The following is a 17,622-nucleotide window of genomic DNA, read 5'->3' as shown; positions in this document are numbered from 1 at the left end:
TCCTCGTGATCCCGCGCCATCTACGGACCGAAATATGTACAGCTTCCCACGCCGATCCGCAGTGCGGTCACGCCGGAGTTATTAAGACGTACACTAGAATCCGTCTTCGCTACTATTGGAGATATATGTACACAACTCGGTTCTCAGGTACGTTCGATCGTGCCTGCTTGTCAACGCCACACACCTGCCTCTCACCGTTCGGCTGGTGGGTTACAGCCTCTAATATGTCCGCTTAGGCTCTTCAACCCCATTGGCATTAACCTCTAGGACCTCTTCCGTACACAGCTGACGGCAATCGCTGGGTCATTGTCGCGGTCGACCATCTTACGCGATATGTCGAAAGCGCCGCGCTCCCAGCTGCAACAAACAGCCCGAGGTGTGGCTGGTGTCTTATTGACGAACTTCATTTTCGTCACGGTGCTCCTCGCGAATTGCTCAGCGACAGAAGCCGTGCTTTCTTATCTCACGTCGTTCAAGCCCTGCTCGCTCAATGCAAAATCAACCACCGCACTTGTACTGCCTGCCATCCGCAAACAAACGGTCTTACAGAAGGATTTAATCGCACCCTCGGTGACATGCTCGCGAAGTACGTCGGATCCAACCACAACTGTGACATTGCCCTTCCATATATCACATACGCATACAGCACTGCTACGCAATCAAGCATGGGTTTCACTCCGTTCTTTCTGCTTTATGGTCGGCATCCATCTGCTCCCCTTGATACTGTGCTCCCTTACAACCCTGATGAATCCATGTACCACTGTTACCGAAGCTGCACAGCACGCCGAAGAATGCCACCAGATTGCCCGGTCTTTCACGACCGACTCTCAATGGCGCCAAAAACATCAGCATGACACCAATCATAACAATGCACCACACTTCGAGCGCGGCTCACTCGTGTGGCTATGGGTTCCATCCGGCAGCCCCGGCACCTCAACAAAACTGGTCTCCAAGTGCCATGGGCCCTACCGCGTCGTCGAGCGCACTTCACCAGTGAAATACATTGCTTAGCCTCTCATGCCATTTTCTGATCTTCGGCGCCTTGGCCGTGAAACTGTTCACGTGCAGCGCCATGAGCCGTTCTGCGACCCCATTGTATCTTCGCCCCCTTAAGTCGCCAGGATGACTCTTTTTTTCTCTGGGGAGCATTGTGAAGAAGAAGATGGGCCCCTTCGCTGGACTCTTACGAATAGAAAGCAGCTGTGTAATTGCTATCGCACAGATCGTGTTGCTCTTTATTTCCCCGCTTCCTCACTGACCTCGGCGCTGACTTTGACGCCGTCCTCGCCGTCTCTCTTCTACAATAAATTAAGGTTAAACATAAACAAAACCGAATATATAATCTTTTCACCCATAAATAAATCTCTATTAGTCAAAATCGCCATCAATTTCCGTAATAAGCTGCTAGATCAGGTAACGACACAAAATATTTGGGTATGTGGTTTGAGTATAACTTATCTTGGAATACGCATGCCAGTCGTCTAGCAGGGAACGTAAGTGGAGCTGTTGGGCGTCTGTATAAGATTAAGAACTTCGTTCCACTTTGGCGGAAAAAAATGTTTTATTATACCCTCTTCTACTCTCGACTGTCTTACTGCGTACTCGTCTGGAGAACTACGAAACGCAAAAAAATATAAGAACTTAATTTTATTGCAGAAAAAAACGCTGAGAATATTTGAAAACTTCTTTGCAAGCCCCATCTTGTCCAAACACATCCGCTCTTTTCACAACATTTAATAATTAAAGCAAACCAGGTCTACTACTACAAACTATCACAGTAGATTAACAACAATAAGCTATATAAAGCTTCAGATACAAACCCAAGTTCACACTATTCTTTTCGCCGTGTGCTCAATGCCACCTGCCACGTCAACAAACTACGCCCGGCAACATGCAGACTACCAGATATCTTTTCGGTTGAATCGTGTTGATACGCTCGTAAAGTTTAACAAACCTGTCACCAAAAAAGTTCTAAAGCCCTATTGCTCAAGCATGACATCTCAACTGCATAGTCTAAATTTTGTTTTGTTGTGTGTTCTTTATTTTATCAGCGAATACATGTGCTTTCTTTATTATTTTGCAAGTATTCTATACTAAGTTCAACAAACGTTCTCATTGATATTGTGTCTACAGCGGCACGTTTCAATTGTTTCATTAATTGCAGTTGGTGTACTATATAGCAATCAGCAAAAAAATGGCAATCTTTTGCATATTTTTTCTATCCATAGTTATTTGGAGTGACTCCGTTCCGTGCAAACAAATGTTTGTATTTGCTGATGGTGTTTATGACTTTTTGTATGTGCTCTTTTGTATGTGCTCTTTTGTATGTTTTTGTATACATTTTTCAAACTGCACGCTGAACCTCATCCATAGAGAAAGCCTTTGTTAGGCTCTGTAGCCTTTAGACTTCGCTCAGGTTTTCTGTAATGGAAAGGAACAAATAAAGAAAGAAAGTGGTCATGTGTCTTGGAGACAGTGTCCCCGCCGTGGTACGGGAGAGCATGAAAAGTCGTGAGGGGACGAAAAGGGCGTTTCTTGTCGAAAAAGAAGGTATGCAGCCTAAAATGGGCTCAGTAAGATTGTCAGAAGGACGAGGGAGAGTTGACGTTCGGCGGGAAAAGAGGTTCGAAAAGCTCTGCGCCTGAAATCACAAAGAAAATAGTGCCTCGCAAGGTGGAAGCTAGAGGTCTTCCGGGAAAGGGTCCCAGCAGGAATAATAGGAGGGGAGAAGCGACTTGACAAGGGGGAGGGGAGGGGTACTGTCAGCAGCAACAAGGGCACTGCATGCATGTCTGATTTCCTTCTGCTTGCGCGTGCTCTGAGAAGTGTCTTCACAACGACAGGAAGGAAAACTTGTCAATGAAGTCATTGGGCCCAAGTGCTTGACTTCGGACAGCATGCTCGGTCGCATATGCTTTGCTATAATTTTTTTTATCTGACAACCCTATTTGTTGTTACTGTTTATTCGCTGTCCCTTTCTTTATCCAAGCTGACATTTGTGCCACAAGGCTTATTTTTATTTTGATTTTTGATTTTTCTAAAGATTTATTTCGCTACTTCTTCTCTCCAGAGAAAAACGCGCAGCGCAGTCTTCTATTTCTCCAAAACGGCGACGCTTTCGCATGTAGGAGTAAAATGCTGGGCCAAATATTACAAAACACCTCCAACTATAATGAACATTATTCACTTAGAATGCATGCTTTGCGCTAACTGGGATACCAGAAGTCTAACCAGCATCAACCGTTATTATTTTTATTTCTTGTATATGAAATACTGCTGTAGTGTTCCACAGAAATATGTTCGCACAGGGCATATGCGTGTATAGGCTAGCTCGAATGGGGTGAAGCGCTGTACAATCAAATTAGCAATTCAAACACGTTTGCATTGCAACGTCGTAAAAAATAACAAAATCAGCCAAAAACAGTAAAGTAACAACTATGCTTTTTAAATAAATTGACCATATTAAGGCCCAAACAGGGCACAAAAGCAAACATAAGTGCACCGTTAAATACATAATATACCGCAAAAGCAAGTGACGCGAAGTGACGCGTGGACTCCCGGCGGTATTTGACTACATCGACGACATCCTCGTAGCGAGCCGTTCTCCACAGGATCACGAGCGTCCCCTCCGGGAACATTTTCAACGCCTCCAAGAGTTTCGCTTGGTCGTCAATGCCCAGAAATGTGTTTTCGGCTCTTCTGATCTCCAGTTCTTCGGCCACCACATATTGGCGCGGGGAATTCATCCATTGCCTTCTCACGTCCAGGCTGTTAAGGACTTTCCAGCAACCACTACCCTACGCAAGCTCCGCGAGTTCCTGGGCCTAGTGAATTTTTCAAGGCGCTTTATTCCGCACTGCGCCGAGCTTTTTCCCCCCTTGACTGACTTTCTCCGCACCACCAAGTCGTCATCCTCCGCGATTTCCTGGTCTCCCGAAGCTCAGGCCGCTTTCACGGCTGCAAACCAAGCCCTCGCCAATTCAGTCGTTCGCATCCACCCTAGGGCTTTCGTGCCCACTCGCATCAAAGTGGATGCTTCTAGCGTGGCCATTGGTGCGGTTCTCTAGCAGCAGATTGACTCCGAGTGGCACCCACTGGGTTTCTTCTCTCGGAAGCTACAGCCTGCCGACTCTCACTACAGCGTATTTGGCCGTGAGCTGCTTGCCATCTACTCCACCATCCAGCACTATCGCCACTTCTTGGAGGGCCAGCCATTTTACGTTCTCATGGGCCATAAACCTCTGGTGTATGTGTTCGGTACGAACTCTTCGAAGTACGTCGCCCATGAACTTCGTCAGCTGGCCTACATATCGGAGTTCACAACCGATATTCGACATATCAAAGGCACCGACAACGAGGCAACTGACGCACTTTCACGCATTACCACCATCGGCGTGTCTTCACCTTCTGTGGACTGGCAATCTCTGGCCCGGGCGCAGCTTGAAGACCCTGAGCTGCAAGCCCTGCGTGCCCACCCCCGAGCTCTCCGTGTGCAGCTCGTGCCTTATACGCTTGTACCCGGATCGCTCTGGTATCATCGGCTCTACTTGGACCGTTCATCCCGGAGGCCTTTTGTCGTGCAATTTTCCATTACCTCCACGACACCTGCCATCCTAGCATTTGAGCCACACGGCGCCTCGTTACCCAGTGTTACGTCTGGCCGAACATTAGCACCGACGTTCGCCAGTGGGCCCGCTCGTGCCTTGCTTTTCAGTCCGCCAAAGTGACACGCCCATACCAAGACTCCTCCTCAATATTTCTTGCCGCCTGGATCGCGCTGTGACCATATTCATCTTGACCTGGTTGGACCGCTTCCCCTCTCTCAGGGCTACAAGTATATTCTGACGATGGTTGACCGCTTCACCCGTTGGCCAGAAGCCGTGCCAATTCCGGACATTACTGCGCAAACAGCTGCCAGAGCTTTCGTTTCAGCCTGGGTTTACCGCTTCGACTGCCCCGGAATTGTTACCACGGGTCGCGGCCGCCAGTTCGAATGTGCCCTCTTTACTTCGCTCACACAGCTTCTCAGCACTAAACACTGCCGCACCACATCATACCATCCCTTTGCCAACGGCATGGTCAAGCGGCTCCATCGCCAGCTCAAGGCTGCCCTCAGCCCTCACTGCGCGCCTGGACCACGAGCACTGGTTCGACTACCTTTCTTGGTGCTCCTAGACCTACGTGCCGTCCTCCGTCGTGACCTTGCTGTTCGGCGGCCGAACTCGTCTTCGGTACATCCCTGCGGCTTCCCGAAGATTTGTTCGTACCTTCGGCTCCCTCGTCCCAGCCCCTACAATACCTTCACCGCCTACAAGACTGTCTTCAGCATCTGCGCCCAGTGCCGCCTCGCTCGTCTGCCCATCAAGTCTTTGTGCACCCAGACCTTGCTTCCTCGCCGCATCTGTTTCTCAGGTGAGACGCTGTAAAGGCGCCTCTTACCCCCTCATACGAAGGCCCGTACCGCGTCCTCAACAGGACGACAACCTCAGCGACAACCCTGCTGGGTGGTCGTGAAGAGGTCGTCTCTCTAAACTGCCTCAAACCCGTGTACCTGGAGACACCTCCTCATGAGCTCCCCTCGGATGTTTCCGGCTTATCTGCAGACCTGCTTACCGCTGTGGCAGCCCCATCTCTGCCCCGTCGGCGCGTCCATTTCGCCGTTCCGTCTAGGCGAGGGGCCTTATAGCACCCGCCGACGCTATAAAGCGGAGACGCTGAGATCAGCGCTACCAGCCCGTGTTCGAGAAAAATAAAGATGTACAGGGCGTGCTCGGAGCGCAAGCACGGCACGGGCTGTTCAGAATAAGCAGCCTGCCACGCTGGTCATCTTGCTCTGGTGCTCCGCTGCGACCCTGCAAATTCGCAGCATACTCTTGTTATTTTGTCATTCATCCTTTTGCGCTGTTTTCCCTTACAAAACAAAATGAACTTCGACCAACTCGCCCAACTCGGAATCCTACTGCAGTGCTTTCTAGTGCATAGAGCTCTTTTACATGTTTCAACTTAAACTTGACTACCCCGGCGTACATCGCCACGCTGTATGAAGTGTTTGTATGCAGAGCCTGAGTAGTCGCCTGGCACTTCAAGCACGGCTTATGCCCCTCAGATCTTCAGATCATTTACGAACCCTTGCAGCCGTCACCAAGACAATCGAGGCAAATTGGTTCCATCCTTCGTTCAGGGCTGTGGCGACAGGCACGACACCTGAAAGATTGCCTATGGGTAGTCTGCGGAAGATTCCTGTGGTTTCCGCAATTCCACACCTTCCAAGGAAAAAAGAGGACGGAGAAACCAGCTGTAAAAGTGCAGCTTTTGGGCGACGCACGTCTTCCGCCGCAACATTGTAAGACATTGGAAAAAGGGGCTAAGTACACCCAGGAACCAGTCCTTTCACATGTGGAAAGATTGACCCTATCCAGAAGTATATCAAGGAAAGAGGATATGCTGCCAAGGTTCCTGGAAGAAAGCGTCAACGCCTTTTGTATGTCAACTGGAAAGCCGAAACGGAGGGAGGACTTGCGTGGATTAGTAGTTTTTTCACAGCAACAATCTGCGACTTGTTTTATCGGATGAGGATGTCATTTTGTAGTGATTTCAGAAGTGATGTTCAATGAAAAAGCTTCGGCAGCCGTAAAAAAGCGTTTTAGACGGGTTAATGTTGCCCTTGTGAATGTGAACGAGCGTGCTGTTTCACTCCTAAATAATTGCAGTCTAGACTCGTTGGACACTTCGGTTAAAAAATCACAGGCATTGGAATTGGACTTTTTTCTCGGCTAAAACCCACAAAATTTACGTTCCCTTTAGGGCTATCATTTCCGCAGGCGGCACGTGGCAGGTTTTGGTTTCGGGATTCCTTCAAAGGCACCTTTCAGTATAAAACGGTTAATGATCGTTTTGGTACCAAGAATACAGACACACTAGTGAATTTCTGAAGCAAAAAATGCAGGGGATGTTCCGGTTTCAGCATTGATATACAGGATCCCTATTAGTCCCTTCCACACAAGGGCATGTTGAAAGCTGTACACAAGTGCATAGATGAAGAGAACGATAAAGAAAGTTTTGTGGGTCAATGCGGAATTTCTGTGGCAGCATTTCTTGAGCTTTTGGCTTTCTATCTGAAGTCAACGTATGTAGATTGGTAATGGGATGTCTATGTTCAAATAAAGGGCATATGTATTGGTTCTAAAGTTGCTCTGGCGCTCAGTAATATTTTCCTTGCTCATGTAAACAGTGAAATCAAAACGAAGGTTGAAGATGTGGTTATTTATATATCAAGATTTGTTGATGATTTTTTAGTGTTGGTACATAGAGACTATTTAAATGCAAGAGTAAATGGCATTATAAAGGTGTTTCAGGAATGTGGCAAAGGATTGTCTGATTGTCTTTCACCTTTGAGTTGCCGGTTGAAAATGCTCTCCAATTTTTAAGTTTAAAGTTGACATTTAAGGAAGGACATGTTTGCTGGATGCATTCGCCAAAATCCCCAAAACCAATCTTAAATTTTGCCTCAGCGCATTCTAAACTAGTGAAAAATTAAATTGCAATACACCAGCATATGTTCAAGCCTGACATATTCGTGTCATCACTGCATAGCAGATATAGTGTGCACTTGCAAGTGCGAAGGTTAGAAGCCGCCGCTAATCCAAAAGTAGTGATTGCTGCAACTTGCGAAAAGTTACTACGAGCCGTACGCCAACACTTCTCAAATGCAATATTGAAAAGTAAAGACAAAAAATTGCAGTAACTCCGTATGTGCATCGAACTGCTCATAATCGGAAAAAGGTTTCGGGAAGGTTTGACGTGGACGTTGTGTTTTCTGCGCCACAAAGATTAGGGGGCTTTGCAGCATGATAAGGAACCGGTGGGAGACTGACAAGAAACAGCCCCTTTCATTGTGCGATATCACATAAGTCAAGATGTGTAAATGTGCATGTTCAGTAGTTTACGAGCATCCTCTGTTCTGCAAGAAATTGCATATTGGACAGACCACACAGGTCACTCTCTGAATCAACGTATTCCCATCTAAAAAAGCACTGCCAAGATTGCATTTGATCACCTAATGGGTACTCACCTAGGGGGCTGAAACATGGAGGCTACCCAAGAGAGTTCTGCTTAAGTTGAGGACAACCCAGAGGGCTATGGAACGAAAAATGGTAGGGGTAACATTAAGAGATAGAAAGCGTGCAGAGTGGGTCAGAGAAATAACTCAAGTTACCGACATTCTAGTGGAAATTAAGAAGAAGAAATGGAAATGGGCAGGACATGTAGTGCGAAGAGAGGATAACCGATGGTCGCTGAGGGTAACAAACTGGATTCCAAGGGAAGGAAAGCGTAGCAGGGGGCGGCAGAAAGTTAGGTGGGCGGATGAGATTAAGAAGTTCGCAGGGGTCAAGTGGATACAACTAGCACACAACCGGGTTAAGTGGAGAAATATAGGAGAGGCTTTCGACCTTCAGTGGGTATAGTCAGGCTGATGATGATGAGGATGAAGGTTGCATCAAAGCGAACGAGAAAGTGTGCAGACCACCAGTCGCGGAAACACGTATTTTATTCCGTCATAAAGATAAGGCGACAAGGGAGTTAATGGAAGCAAACCACATTCGCAAAAGACAAGATGAACGCGTTAACCAGCCATCATTTTGATAGTTAAAAAAAATGCCTTTCACAAAGCTTGAAGTGATTGTGTGTTAAATGTTTTAGTTTTTTTGTGGCATTTTTCTGTGTTTTGTATCTCTTCTTGCGTTTTTTCCTCGTATCGGTTTGCTGGGGTTTTGCTTTTTCCTATGATGTGGCGTTCTGAGGTATGCTCTGGACATGTGCCCGGGGAAGGAAAGGTCATGTGATGCTATATATACATGTATTTGATGTCTGAATAAAAACGTAGTGTTGCGAGTCAGCGCTCGTCTGCGTGCTCTTTTTACTTTGTCCTTCGCCATTTTGCGTTGTTTTCCCTTACAAAATGAACTTCAACCAACTTGCCTAACTCAGCATCCTACTGCAGTAGATATCTATGGGATATTGGCAAGTGCCGTTCTCATCCGATTCAAAGGCGATGACTGCTTTCACGGTTGGCGCGGGGCGTTTTAAATTCCGATTTATGTCCTTCGGTATTAAGACGGCGCCAGCCATTTTTACGAAGGTGATGCGGAGCATCTTGGCCGATATTCCCGACGTGGCGTACTACTTCGACAATGTACTCATTGCAAGCGCGACATGCGAGCAGCATTGCCAAGCATTGTACGGGGCGTTTGCCCGAACTGAAGTGGCTATCTCACTATCAAACCTCTCAAATGCGAGATCGAAATGCAAACCGTCGCATTCCTGGGCCCCAAAATTACGTCCGGAAAATTGTCACCCCTCCCCAAGATACTACAGAAGATAAAAGAAGCTTCACGGCCGAAAACAAAAAAGCAAGTCCTATCCTTCTTGGGAATCACGGGTTACTACCGTGATTTCATTTCTAACTATGCTGATCTGACCTATCCGCTGTCAGATCTAACACGGAAGGGACAACTTTCAGTCGCGAGCTGGGGCCCCGAGCAAGATCTGGCTTTCAATAACTTGCTGGAAAAACTGGCTGAAGCACCGGTTCTAAAACTTCTAGATTTTGACAGGGAATTCGTATTGCGAACGGATGCTTCTGATAGTGGTGTTGGGCCGTTCTGCTTCAGTCGTATGACAAAATCCTGCACCCAGTTACCTATGCCAGCTGCAAGTTGCTCCTTCGAGATGTAGCCTATTCAACCACTGAGAAAGAGGCTTTACCACTCGTTTTGGGAATCGAGAAATTTCAAGTCTTCCTTTACGGGAGAAGGTTTATCGTTCAGACGGACACCAGCCTTGGATGTTCACAAAAGAAACAGTCTGCGAGCAGCCGCGTTCTGCGCTGAAGTAGTAAGCTTCAGGAATACAACCTCCGTGTCGAGTACATTAAGCACAGCGAGAGCGTGGGAGCAGATTACATGAGTCGGCTGGAATAGCGTGAACTACTACCTAGCTGCATTGTGTTGATTGTGTAATGAAAACACTACATGATGTGCCTGTTTATTTGTGCTCATTTGATTGCTATCAGTGTTCCGTGACTTGTGGTATGTGCAAGACATAACTGACAAACTACAGTAGTGTGGTGCTGTGAGGGTTCTGATCAGTGTGTATATGATGCGCGTCACGAACCGTAGTGAGTGACAAATGTTCTTCAATGAATCGAATGAACCCAATCTAATTGCACCCCTCTGCGGGGCGCAATAACGTCGTTCTCGGCGCTTGTGGCTGTCTAGAATATTTCGAGACAGTATTCTTCAGTGGGGGGAAGTGTCAAAATCTGCCTCACAAGTCACAAGTCAAAAGTAGCGGTAGCTTCTGCCTCAGATATAGAGCGAAACTCACGGGACCCCGCCGCTCCTCTGAGCAGGAATAAACACGCCGAAGGGTTATGCGACCGCTCTTTCTTGACGCGGGCGCTGCGCACCAAGCCGAGTGTATAAAATAACAGACCGCAGAACGCCCGCGTCAGTGCGCTCTGGGAAGATTCCGTCTTCCGGGCCTCTCTCGCGGCCGCTTTGGAAAATCATCTTTTGTTTAACCGGGCCCGCAATCGATGCATCGTTCTCCTCATCTGTACGGCCTCCGCTACCGAACAACCCAGCCTTCACGCCTCAACTAACAAGAAAGGCGTGAGAATTCCTTTCCCCACAGACTGCTGATTAATTGAATATTGTTTTCGCCTTTGTGAACTTTTACCTGAACCTTTACACTGTTTTCTGTGTAACCCTTGTCCTTTCTTATTATATCTAGAACACTCGCTTTGCTGTCTTTATAGTCATCTTTTGTCGATGTGTTTTGTTCATTGTCGGGTTTTTCCTCTTGTCGTTTAAGTTTTATCATATCTTGTCGTGGCATTTTATTTTTTATGGTTCTCGATTATTATGCAGTGTAATTCGGACTACTATCTATAAAAATTTCAGTCGTTTGTAAAAGAAAGTGACCTATTTGAACTTATTTCTCAATCACACACGGACACACGTACTTCACGGGTTCACCGGCCTAACTTCTAAATGTGTTCTCAAACCTCATAGAGGGATGACGGGTAACCGTAAAGAGGATCCCGCGCCTCTTTTGACCGTAAAGGCGGGTGCTCATGGCACACCAAGAGACGTCAAAAAAGCCTATGGCTCATCAGCTCCATATATAGGCCTTGAACCAAAACTTCATATCAAACTTACCACGGATTATGCCGTTATTCCACCGTAACTGAAGAGAATGTTGAAGGATGGGCGGCAAGTCATGGTCAATTACTTCTTCCTTGTAGAATTGACGTAACCGATACTAAGGGCACGTTCAATAGCTGCGGTCATCAAGGATTCTGTCATGGCCTAAAATTGCCAATAATGTTATGGAGGGCCTTGATACGGCCAGTTCACCCGGACTGCCTTATCTAGCACAGCAGGAAATAAAATGCCGCTCACTTACCTGCACAAAATTCAGCGTCGACTTCTGTCAGCACGAACAATCAATTCTTCGTCACAATATGGGGGAACAGCACACAGCCAAGCCCTTTGTTGCAAGTGTAACGAAATGTTAGGGTCAATATGGGGGAAAAAGTGGAAACCCGGATCGTTGGCATTGCGAGAAAACGCAGTACACTAATCTCTGCGGTGCAACAGCTAGCCAGAGCCGTCATAAACGAGCAACTGAGTGGCCAACTACTTGTTTTCGCTGACGGCTCCATGGCGAGCGAACGTTCCTCGCTCGCCTAAGTGGCCGCCATTCCTGCCCTGCAGTTGCACCGTCAGCAAAGAGTGACACGCCTGGGTTTTTATAAGGAGTGGGACAGGGCAAGGATTTGGTTGAGGGCGTGTGCCATGGGGATAAAGGTGATATTAAAAAGCAGTGGAGAGAGGACAGAACCCTGTGCGGTGCCAATGCTACCGAGTTTGAAAGATGGAAATGAGAGCAAGCGGATGATGGTTTCTGCTTTCATTGGCGCCATGGAAGATACACTACAGGCCGGAGTAGAGATTGTAGTATCTTTTGCCGCGAATGTCGGCTTGGCATGTTCTCCTACCAAATCGGAGCTTCTCATACTCCGACCTCCTAGGTGTCGTACAGACAAAGGCCCTCCTCCCCCGTTCTTCTTGACAATTGACAACACCCGGATACCATAAGTGGACAACATCAGGATTCTTGGTATCCTGATACAAAACGATGGCAATTTTTTTTTTTTCATTTCATTTATTTTTCCCTTAAAGGCCCGAGGGCATTACATAAGGGGGGAGCAAACTCAATATACAATGCGAACAAGAACAGGAAAACATTAAAACAACAATAAAAGAAAACAGAAACAAGATAAATAATGAAAGGGTTAGACGAAATAATATTAAAAACAAAAAGAACAATATACCATAAGTAAATGACGCAGAAAATGTTATACAAATTTGCATGAGAAAAACGCTTTCACGAAACTGGTGAAACTTGAGCCGGTTGGTACGTCATCGATGGCAACGTCAGCAGAACTACAAACACGCGTAAAAAAAGTCAAGACAAGGTAAGCGCTGCCTCCCCCGCGCGCCCACAATTCTGCAGACGTCATCAGCGATTTCTTCACGAAAGATGGTCGTTTCATTTTATCCTGAATGATTTGCGATCAGTGCATGATACGATGGTGTTAAGGCGTTCCGCAGTAGTATTGCGTCCGGAAAAAAATGAAGAATTTAATGCTAAGGTGCGACAGTTGATACGTGCAATGCTATGATTATGGTTTATGCGGCTAGATGTCCTGTGAGGGGGCTGTAGCTTTGTATGTCTCGAACGGGGATGATAATAGAAGTGATGTAGAAGACATAGGCGAGATATGATACGGCGTGACATGAGCGATGGAATGGCGATGGATTGTCTCAGTGCATTGATACTGGTTTTCTTTGAATAGCAAGATATTATAAATCGGATTGCGTGATTCTGTATGGCTTCAAGGTCGGTGGCGAGATACGCTTGGTATGAGTGGCAAACAGAGAACGCATATTTCTACTTTGGGGCGAATGAAAGTTATATAGGCTAGTTGCTTTATTTCCGGGGATGCGGCCTTCATGTTACGTCGCAGATAACCGAGTGTGCGTGAGGCTCCAGCGCAAATGTTTTGAATGGGGGTTACCCATGATAGTGATGGTACCGCAACCATCGCTAAGCTGACGGTGATGGTTCATCAAAGAATCCGCCTCATCCGCCGCATAGCCAACCGCCATCGTGACATGCGCGAGCATGACCTCAGACGCCTGGTACAGCCATTTTTTCTGAGCCGTGTTGGGTACTCGCTCCCCTACCTCTTTCTCACGCGGGCGTAGGAAGACAAGGTTAACGCCCTTATCCGACAGGCGTACAAGGCCGCCCTCAGCTTACCCCGCTACACCTTCAATGAACGCCTTCTTTACATGGACATCCATAACTCCCTAGCTGAGCTCGCGGTAGCCCACCGCTCAGCCCAGTTGGAGCGATTATCATCTACCCTCACCGGCCGGAAGATCCTTGCTCGCATCCATCTCTCACCTCCCGGTCCCTGCTCTACACAACATACACTTCCCCCTGCGATACACCGCATTCTTAAGGTGCATCCCCTGCCAAAGAATATTCACCCAGAGCACCATGTCGCTCGTCGCAAGGCACGCGCAGAAGCCCTTCGCAAACACTATGGCTTCCAGCCAGACACCGTTTACGTACACGCTGCCTCATACCCCTCCAGCCCTGCGTTCGCCCTCAGCGCTGTTTCCAACTCTTTGCAACTAGTCGCGGCCGGTACAACTTTCGCCTCCACTTCCCTGGAGGCGGAGGAGGCGGCGGTTGTCCTCTCCGTAGCTACTACCCGAGCCACAACCATCTTTAGCGATTCTAAATCCGCCGTACGGAACTTCGCTCGCGGTCGGATCTCTAGCCCAGCCTTCCGGTTCCTCGCCTCCCTCCCCCCACCCGGACACCCTATTCAATTAATATGGGTTCCCGTTCACACGGGTCACCAAGGCAACGAAGCAGCTCACTCTTTTGCTCGGGGACACGTCACCGAGCAGGGCTGCCACTGCCTGCGGAGATGCTCGCGAGCGCATGGTATCCTGTCCCGAAATCTCTCTCCATTACCGTGATGAACGAACCATCTACCCTCCTTCTCATAAATCTATGACTAAGCTACAACAGGCGACGTGGCGCCAGCTTCAGTCCCGTACATTCCCATCCCCTGCTTTAGCTTTGATCCATCTAGGACTGTTCTCGCCGCAGTGCACCCTGTGTGGGGCACCCAAAGCTGATTTTGCACACATGATCAAATGCTCGGAATTCCATCCTCCAGCCACTTGGCAACTCTCCGACCGCGAGCGATGGGAGGCTGCGGTGTCCATCCTCTGACCCGGCCGTTCCAAAGCGGCTGACGGAGCGGGCTTTGGTTGTCGCTGGGAAGCACCAGCTTCCGGCCACAACACGAAGCCAAGAGCCGACCCGCCATTAGGATGTAATCACTTAAGGCTCCCAAATATAAAGTTTTTCACCACCACCACCACCTGGGTTTTTCGACTACGGCGGAACTACTGGGCCTTCGCCTGGGCCTGGACCTATTCCTTACCAGTACTCCGCCACCTCCCAGGTGTACACTGTTGTGTGGTTCCCGCTCCGCTCTCACCCGCCTGCAGACTCCCGGCCGTGGCACACCGCTGCTGTGCGCGATACGCGAGTGCCTCGAGCGCCTCGAAGAGTGCATATGCAGAATTCAGGCGCAGTGGGTACCCGGTCACTGCTGCATACACGGCAATGAGCAAGCCGACAAGCTCAACACCGCCGCATATCAGCTTACTCCCAGCGACGAACCTCTTGCTCTGGAGGACGTGCGTGCGGTGATCTATGACCACCTCTGTCAGCAACACCCAGACCCATGCATTGCCTGAGGAGAGCGCATCTCTGTTGTCGGCGCGCGCTCATTGTCGCGCCTTCAGCGTGCAATGGTCATCCGAGTGCGCGTCGGCTGCGTGTGGCCTGGGGTAGGACGGGTGTGCCGTGGACTTTCGTCGAGCGACGTGTGTTGTGTTTACAGTGCAGTGGAGACATTTAAGCACAGGCTGCTTCGCTGTACTGCATCCGCAGAGCCACGTGGCGAGGTGCTCGCGGCTTATAGGGCGCTCGCAATCATCCCGGACAGCATCCAGATGCTCCCATGTGCGCGAACCCTAACAGGACAATGGTGAGCCTCTGCGTTCATCGAGCAGGCGGCCTTGAAGTCTCGCTTGCTCTTCGCAGGCAGTGCGTGCGTGACCCGAACGCTCAATGTGTGCTACCTTAGACGCATGCTGCCGGGCGCCCCACCCCGGCAGCTTGTGTATAATGTTGCGAGCGTGATACGCCTGAGATAGGACGCTACATGCGCGCGGCTATGTATATACACCCATGCAACTATATTGTAAAATTTGTGGACAGTGTTCGGACACTTGCGCACGAGCGACGCAAACTCGTTTCCCTTTTGTATATTGTAAATCATGTACAAAGCTCCCCATGTCCTTTCTTCATATCGCTCCCATCTGTACTTCCTCTCCCTATCCCCTTTTCTTTCCCACCGGGTGCTACTCAGGCACTTCAGTCTTTTTTTAGATAGCAGTTGCCACGGCCGGCAACACTCTTCTTCTTTAATAAGTAATAATAAACCACTACCACCTACCACCAAACAGTGGAAAACTAAGGCCTTCGTAGGCAATGTAATAGAGTGGCGCTGCTAATACGGGGGACAAGAGCATATCTAGGGCCATCATTGGAAGGGTCATGAGCTGATATTGCCCGCATTGGTACCTCAGGAGCGGCAGGGCCATAATCGGTACTCTCTGGAAAATGGCATTGCCAATACTGGGGAAAGAGTGGATACGCACTTTTTATGTGGGCTGGGATTTGCCAAGAGGTTCATAATATTGGGTCGGTGGCTTGTGCTGTGTGGACATATACTGCACCAGTGTGGTGAACTGTCGTTCTGGTGAAGGAGTGCGTTGCCGGAGGTGTTCACCTGTTTCAGTTCGCACTCGAAAACTTTTTTGCGCAAATCCATCGGCAAGCGAATTTGCTTTTTAATGCGGCAGCAAATTTCGCGCACCGGGATTAGAACCACGGTCCTCTTGCATGTGAGGCGGATGTTCTACTTCTTAACTTGCACTGCTTACCTGCCTAACTTGCACTGAGTGGTATTAACGAGCACCCTGAAATTTTTCATATTTCGGGCTTTGGCAATGCGCATGACCGACATTACTCGTTTTCAGTTCTTAAAATCAAAGCTTATTTTAATTCAGCAGTTGGTCCTGTATATTTTAGTCATTTTTATTACGCTAGGTTTACGCATATCAGCGCAGAGCAGTCAATGAATGTTTTTTCAAAAGCGTGATGTTATTCTTGTATTTTCTTGTCGCAGGTCCTGACATTCCGCGCGAAGAACAGCTCAGAAGAGTGCACACGTATGCTACTGCCAGAGCTGGCGTTCACGGAACGACTGCGCAGAAAGCAGAATGAAAAGGGCACTACACAACCAGCGGTTTTACGGCATCCTTGAAAGTGATTCCTGGTAGCCGCAACTACCGGCGAGTGCTCTGTCATGTAGTGCCATGCACGTCTTGCTCTGACGCAGAACTTGCTACCTGGTGTATATAGTGAGCATGGGGCCACAAGCAGTGGAGTGCGTGAACGCCGATAAAACAATTAATAAGCAGTGGCATATGAAATAAAGTACTAGTCCACGTGCTGTCGCGGCGTCACCCAAGTACGTACGTACGTACGTACGAACACACACACACACACACACACACACACACACACACACACACACACACACAAACACGTGCACGCATGCACGCACACGCACGCACGCACGCACGCAGGGAAACCAGATGCCGCTTTTGGAGGAGGCGTCTAAGAAGGACCTGTTGTAGGCATATACAATCGCTTGCGTTTAATTAGAGGCCTCCCTTAGTTTGGCACTGCGACTCAGAAGACCACCGTGTCCACAGAAGCGTGAACTTTTGGGCGAGTTAGTCAGACAGTCTTGGCATGAAAGGCACGGCAGAAAGAGACAAGCACGGAGAACTAACAAGGACAAGCGCCAACTTTCAACTTTATTGAGAGGCTGCCGAAATGCCTAGTTTTTAAAAAGCAACACCCTCCCTGAACATGAAAACAATTCACGGCAATACGTGGAGGCTAAGTCCGATAAGAAACATCTCGCGCACGAGCATTAGATCTACCATCAAGCAAAGGACTGGTCACCGCACATGGGAAACACTTTAGTGTAAAAAGCAACACCCGAAACAACATAAAACGAATGGGCCACAAAATTTAAGCCCGGAAGGCGATAGGAAATATAAACAAATAGAAGAAAAGAAATAATATGCCATTTCGATTTAAACCTAACACGACCCAGCCCCTCAGGCAAAAAGAAAGGAAAACTCATAGAACATCTGCATCAGAGGTGGCATGGAAAGGAAGAAAGCACCGCGACGACATTAACACATGCGAACGTGAGGTGAAAAGTTAACAATAACACTCGAAAACGTGAACACTGAATTTCAGAACCACCGTTTAACAGCGTATTAATAAAACCAAAAGCTAAACAAGCAAGATAAA

General features: G+C 48.3%; 1 protein-coding gene across 1 annotated transcript in view; it reads left to right on the top strand.

The window, feature by feature from the left end:
- The window catches only part of LOC146177841 (galactosylceramide sulfotransferase-like), a 247,093-nt gene extending 230,355 nt beyond the window's left edge, over window positions 1-16,738 (top strand). The window contains exon 7 of the mRNA XM_084580609.1: window positions 16,418-16,738. Within this exon, the coding sequence (XP_084436735.1) occupies window positions 16,418-16,555 (138 nt within the window). The 3' untranslated portion in view covers window positions 16,556-16,738. The remainder of the gene's footprint in view (window positions 1-16,417) is intronic.
- The last annotated feature ends 884 nt before the right edge of the window (window positions 16,739-17,622 follow it).

The sequence above is a fragment of the Amblyomma maculatum genome, chromosome 10, assembly GCF_055883805.1.
Source record: "Amblyomma maculatum isolate TAMU_Amacu chromosome 10, ASM5588380v1, whole genome shotgun sequence".
Classification (NCBI taxonomy): Eukaryota; Metazoa; Arthropoda; class Arachnida; order Ixodida; family Ixodidae; genus Amblyomma; species Amblyomma maculatum.
This window is presented reverse-complemented; position numbering and strand designations above follow the sequence as displayed.